This window comes from Orbicella faveolata, unplaced genomic scaffold, assembly GCF_042242905.1.
Source record: "Orbicella faveolata isolate gen_17 unplaced genomic scaffold, um_ofav_v1 contig_46, whole genome shotgun sequence".
Lineage (NCBI taxonomy): Eukaryota > Metazoa > Cnidaria > Anthozoa > Scleractinia > Merulinidae > Orbicella > Orbicella faveolata.
The window spans coordinates 27,442,501-27,448,990 of NW_028301576.1; the positions used below are offsets into that span (position 1 = coordinate 27,442,501).

General features: G+C 45.9%; 2 protein-coding genes across 2 annotated transcripts; both read left to right on the plus strand.

The window, feature by feature from the left end:
- Window positions 1-2,941: 2,941 nt before the first annotated feature.
- LOC149099342 (uncharacterized) lies at window positions 2,942-4,822 on the plus strand. The gene has a single exon (XM_089276806.1). The coding sequence runs from the start codon at window positions 2,942-2,944 to the stop codon at window positions 4,820-4,822; it is 1,881 nt and encodes a 626-aa protein (XP_089132932.1).
- A 324-nt stretch (window positions 4,823-5,146) lies between these two features.
- On the plus strand, window positions 5,147-6,082 carry LOC149099343 (uncharacterized). The gene has a single exon (XM_089276807.1). The coding sequence runs from the start codon at window positions 5,147-5,149 to the stop codon at window positions 6,080-6,082; it is 936 nt and encodes a 311-aa protein (XP_089132933.1).
- The last annotated feature ends 408 nt before the right edge of the window (window positions 6,083-6,490 follow it).

Sequence of the window (6,490 nt, forward strand, 5' to 3'; positions counted from 1 at the left end):
TCATAAAAGATGAATCGGGTTTGTATTTATGGTCTATCATGATGTCTTCCGATGCTGCGGATGTTAATTTGTCCGATTCTGCAGGGAAGAGCGGTCAACCTGTTCAACGCACAAGCACACATGTTCATAAACCTAACTCTTCTTTGGATCATGAAGGAGTGTCACTTGAACGAATTCGAGAACTAAGAAAGAAGAGAGGAGGAGTTTTATCTTCTTTATCTGCTAAACGGAGAGAGATTGACAACCTTCTAACCGATGAAAGCAATTTGGAAGCAGTGAAAATAAAGCTGCCGGAAATTACGTCGTTGTTTCGCAAGTTTGCTGAGGCCCAGCACGCGTATCATGCAGCTTTGACTGACAAAGGTCAAAGGCAAGAATCAGAGGTCTATTTCACTCAAATCGAAAGCAGTTTGGATTTCTTCTCTCGAACGGTAAATGATTGGTTACGGGTTACGGAAACGAATCTTCAGGATAACCTGGTAACGCCTGATGACAGTGCCTCTCAAGTTGGAATTGGTCTACGAAACAAGCCTAAACCCTCCGAGTGTGGATCTAGGTCAAGCAGGCTCTCCAAAACAAGCTCTATATCAGCTGCAAGAGCCAAAGAGGCAGCCCGCATCGCCGAACTTTGAGCCGAGGTACTTGCTTTAAATCAGCGCCATTCTCTTCAGGAGACGGAGCTACTCCTCAAACGTCAAGAGTACGAGCTTCAGCTGAAGAAAGATGAGCTGAACCTCAAAACGGAATACACTAAGGCTCTGGCTAGAGAGGAAGCTTATGCCCAAGCAGAAGCAGGAAACTTCGTTCCAAACATGTTGCCAGCCTCTAACACTTGTGTTGATGTTCCAGATGTGTCCTCCAACACCAAGGTCACGTGGACCGATGACATTAAAAGTTCACAGATTGTGCCTTCTGGAAAAAACGAGCAAGGATCAGTTAAAGCAAGTGTCAATTTGGCGGCTATCGACAAGGTGAGTGTTGTAAGCGGTTCCAGCTCGGGCTCCGAGAAATCTGGACTGAGCGACATGGTTTATGATATTCTCGTACAACAGAATCGCATCATGAAAGAGTTTGTGAGCCAACAACAAAGAAACTCGCTCCCAAGGAGACGTGTACCCGTGTTTACTGGCAACCCGCTGGATTATTGTACCTTCATTCGTGCCTTTGAAACTGTGATCGAGACTAGAGAGTCTGATTATGCCGGAAGACTTTATTACCTAGAACAGCATATGGCTGGCAGACCCCAGGAGTTAGTGCGCAGCTGTCTCTACATGGACGCTGAAGCAGGCTACCTAAAGGCAAGGAAGCTTTTGGAGAGTAAATTTGGTCAGAAGCACAGAATTGCAATGGCTTATGTGGATAGTGACGAATGGTCCTGCTATTAAGGCCGAAGACGCCAAAGCTCTAGAAGGTTTCGCCACTTTGCTGGCCAGTTGTACGAATACTCTTAAAGCTATTGGTTACTCCAGCAAGTTTGAAAGCCCGGATTGCATGCGGAAGATTATCAAGTGACTTCCTCCAAAGCTGCAACAACACCAAAGGGAGAGACATTTGTATTGATGACATTTCCCTGTTTGTTGAGCAGAAGGCACGTGCTTTGTCCAGTCCAGTCTTTGGAAAACTCCCTTTCTTGGAAAAGGGAAAGAAGAATAACAGGGACAGGGGCCTGAGATCTAAATCTGAGAAGTGTGGTGACAAGCAAATTGCCCTCGTTACCATTACTGACAAGAAGCCCCCCAGTACATCCAGTCGTGATTCGTCCAACTCAGCTAACCCTTCGCAGAAGAAGTGCCCCTTTTGCAATGCAGATCATACTCTCGCTGAATGTTCCAGTTTCGCCAAAGTGCCCGATGCTGATCAGCGCAACTTCGTGATGAAGCAGCGGCTTTGCTTCTCTTCCTTGAATGGCGGCCACCAGTCCAAAGGTCGCTAAAAGAAGAAACCCTGCAATCACTGCGATAGGAAACATGCCACTGTGTTGCATCCAAGCACCCCGGAAGTTGTTGTTGGAGTCAGAACACAACAAGACTCTGTTGGAACTGAGTGTGGAGAAGGCAGACCTCAATCTTTGAACAGCCAGTCAAACACTGTCCAGAACACGAACCAGAGCACTGGTGATCACTTCTGTGGCTTAACCACGATGGAAGGTTCCCCCATTACTGCCTTGCCTATAGTGGCTGTAAAGGTTAAAGTTAAAGGCAGTCCTCTGTGCATCGAAACTTATGCATTACTCGACAATGGTTCCAATTCCACCTTTTGTTCAGCTAGCCTGATGGAGCGTCTGATGGTCGTTGGCAAGAAGACGAGACTAAAGCTAACCACCATGGATAGCAGTAAAGATGTAGACACTGCTCTTGTTAACGACCTGGTGGTATCTGATCTAGACGAAAATGTTGCCATTCTCCTGCCTGACGCACTTTCCAGACCAGCTATGCCCGTAGGCAGGGATGAAATCCCAAAGCAAGAGGATGTTGAGTGATGGTCGCACCTTCAAGGCCATGTGCACTTATCTGATCTGAATTCCAGAGTGGATTTATTGATTGGAGCCGATGTTCCTGAAGCCTTGCAGCCGAGAGAAATAATCCCTGCTGCTGATGGAGGCCCATATGCAACCAGAGTTGACCTCGGCTGGGTCATTAATGGTCCAACTGGGACAGAGCAGAAGTATGTGCCTTGCTCTAGTTTCTTCATTATGTCTAAGAAAACTCATCCTATGTGTGCAGCTTGTACTGATCTCATGGATGCACCTTACTCCAATGGTCTAAGTATGTCAAGGGATGACCTCAAGTTTATGAACATTGTAGAGGACTTGGTTGTGCAGTGTGCAGATGGTCATTACCAGGTTTCACTACCGATAAGGAACCGCAACGTGAAATTGCCAGTAAATAGGAGTCAAGCCGAATGAAGTGCCTCTTACCTCAAACGCAAGCTTTCCAGTGATATGAAGTTTCGTGAGGACTATGTTGCTTTCCTTGAGGAGGTTATCAGTGAGGGTTATGCAGAGAAGGTGCCCCAGAACGTTCTGAATAGATCGGATAGTAAGGTGTGGTTTATTCCACACCACGGTGTCTACCATCATAAGAAGCCGGATAAAATATGCGTGGTTTTCAACTGTTCCGTCCAGTTTCATGGGATGTCTCTAAACAATGAGCTGTTCCAAGGACCAGACCTGACCAACAGTCTAGTTGGTGTGCTAATTCATTTTCTCCAGGATCCAGTTGCAGTAATGGGTGACATTCAATCAATGTTTCACCAGGTGCACGTTCCGGAAGAAGATAGAGATCTCTTGCGATTCCTTTGGTGGCCCAAAGGTGACTTCACCAAGAAGCTGGAAGAGTACCGAATGACTGTGCATCTTTTCGGCGCACTTTTATTGCCGAGTTGTGCCAATTTTGCCATGCGACGGAATGTGGAAGACCACAAGCATGAATTCTCACCTGACGTGGCTGATACGATCCTAAGGAATTTCTATGTTGACGATTGCCTGAAGTCCTTATCGTCGAGTTCTGCAGCAGTCAAGCATGTGGCTGATCTACATAGACTTATGCTGATTGGCGGATTCAATTCGACCAAATGGGCAAGCAATGATCGACAAGTCTTAGAGTCCATTCCACCGGAAGAAAGAGCCAAGGACGTGAAGGAGCTTAATCTTGAATGCAATACGCTTCCCACAGAGAGAGCTTTGGGCGTATCATGGTTTGTCGAGACGGATGCGTTCGGTTTTAAAGTGAACATCAAGGAGAAACCTTGTACCAGACGTGGGATTCTCTCGGTCGTTAGTTCAGTCTACGATCCGTTCGGCATGGCTGCACCTTTCGTTCTCCCAGCAAAGCTTCTCCTTCCGGACTTATGCAGAAAAGGCCTCGGTTGGGATGATGAGATTCCGTGTTTTCACCTATCTCGTTGGCAGGTGTGGCTTGCTGATCTGCCGAAGCTTTCTCAGCTCTCAGTCAACAGATGTGTTAAGGGTGCCAATCTAGGAGAAGTAGTAACCACTGAAATTCATCACTTCTGCGATGCTTCCCAGTGCGCTTATGGAGCTGTCTCATATCTTAGGGAAGTCAATTCAGATGGTCAGGCTCATTGCTCCTTTCTGGTTGGAAAATCCCACCTCACCCCTTTGAAGCAGATGAGTATTCCAAGATTGGAATTAGCAGCCACAACTGTGTCAGTTCGTTTAAACAAGTTGTTGAAGAATGAGCTGGAAATTCCAATAGATAAAATCACCTTCTGGACTGACAGCATGACTGTCCTGCACTATATTGCGAATGAGTCCAAACGCTTCCACACTTACATCGCTAACTGGGTTGCTATCATTAGAGGAGACTCAAGTCCTTCACAATGGAGATACATAGAATCCAAGTCCAATCCAGCCGACGATGCCTCACAAGGAACTTCTGCAGATGCATTCATTCGAAATGACCGTTGGATAAAGGGGCCGGATTTCCTTTTAAAGCCTCCTTCCGAATGGGTTAACCTACCAAAACACAGTACAGAGCTGTCTGGTGATGACCCGGAGGTGAAACGAGAGTCAAAATCCTTTGTGGTCGGTGCACATCCGAGTGAGATTCAGTCCAATGTCATTTCTATGGTCCAGCAGTTCTCATCCTGGCTCAAGTTATTGAAGTTCATCACGCTTTGTCTTTGGTGCCAAAAGAGATTTATTACCAGGAAACGAAAGTCTACGCAAGACACCTTCGACAGAAGCTCCCAGATAGCCAGTTTGGAACCTCTGACCTGTTCAGAGATGAATGATGCAGAGAGAGAAGTAATCATGTTTGATCAGAGTCGTGCCTTCGCAGAAGAGAGAAGAGCCTTATAGAAAGGGAACTGTGTGAAGAAGTCAAGCGTCCTTGCAAAATTGGACCCGATTTTGGTGAACGGTCTTTTTAGTGTCGGTGGATGTCTAAGCAGAGCACCTCTGCATGATGACTCAAAGCACCAGATAATTATTGCCAAAGATTCTCCTCTTGCCCGGCTTCTGATCCAGCACTTTCACCAGAAGAGTGGTCACTCTGGCAGAGAATATGTTCTGTCCCTCTTGAGAGAAAGACTTTGGCTCATCCATGCCAATCTTACTGTGCAAAGTGTACTTGCATCCTGCTTTGGTTGCAGACCGCGTCAGGGTGCTGTTGGAGAGCAAAAGATGGCCGATTTGCCACGCCCTCGAGTGACCCCAGATCAACCCCCCTTCACTTGTGTGGGAATAGACTATTTTGGTCCCTTTCTTGCTCATCAAAAGAGAAGCATGGTTAAACGCTATGGAGCTATCTTTACTTGTTTGGCTGTCAGAGGTGTTCACCTGGAGATTTCATATACGTTGGACACAGATTCCTTCATCCTGGCACTTAGATGCTTCATTGCTCGAAGAGGTCAAGTGAAAGAGATACGTTCGGACAATGGAACAAATTTCACAGGTGCTGAAAAGGAGCTACGAGTCTTGATTGAAGGCTGGAACCAAGCCAAGATCGACGAAGAGCTCTTACAGAAAGGCATTCAATGGTATTTCAATCCACCAGCGGTCTCGCATCATGGCAACGCTTGGGAAAGAATGATAAGATCCACTCGAAAAATCCTGGGAACCCTAGTTAAAGAGCAAATGCTCCACGATGAGAGCCTTCAAACTCTAATGTGTGAAGCCGAGAACATCATCAATGGCAGACCTTTAACTGCAGTCTCTGATGACCCGAAAGATTTGGAGCTCTTAACACCAAATCATCTAGTGTTATTACGTCAGGAAGCTTCCCTTCCACCAGATGTCTTCAAAAGAAATCAGTTGTATTCAAGGCGGAGGTGGCTGCAAGTTCAATATTCAGCTAACGTCTTCTGGTATAGATGGAAAAGAGAGTACCTTCCATTGTTGCAGGAGCACCAAAAGTGGTTACGCCCAAGGAGAAATCTCTCAGTAGGAGACACTGTTATTATCGTGGATGAGCAGTCGCCTAGGAATTTATGGCCGATTGGTCGAGTCAGTGAGGTTTACCCTGATAGCAGCAGTTTCATTCGACGTGTCAAGGTTATAACAAAGAAGTCGATGCTGGAACGTCCAGTCAGCAAACTTTGTTTATTGGAGCAAGTTTAGAGCAACTTTGGAGACTTTGACTTGGAAACGCCCTATCAGGAAGCTGTGCCTACGAGAGTCAATTGAACAGCTCGGAGCGAAAGTTCCGTGACTGTTGTTGTTTTGCATGACTGCTAAAGATCGTGTGACTTGCCTTCAAGGGAAACACTCGAAAAGACGTTTCATAGCAGTATTTTTTGTTGACATTTTAAGGTGTCTAGACTTTAAGTGACTACCGCTTTACGTTTTAATTACTTAAGTAATTCTGGGCCTGTTTGTTTGGTTGGTAAATACATGGTTTACACCTTCGTATTTAAGGGGCCGGAATGTAGGCACCAGAATGTGTGACATTTGTTCGTGCATCTAGTTTTGTGTAATTAGTTTCTTTTGTTTTGTGCCCTTTTTGTATATGTTATGTTCATTTGCATA

Bases quoted from the DNA above. Each gene is read 5' to 3' on its own strand.
- LOC149099342 (XM_089276806.1), top strand. From the start codon at position 2,942: ATGAAGTTTCGTGAGGACTATGTTGCTTTCCTTGAGGAGGTTATCAGT.
- LOC149099343 (XM_089276807.1), top strand. From the start codon at position 5,147: ATGGCCGATTTGCCACGCCCTCGAGTGACCCCAGATCAACCCCCCTTC.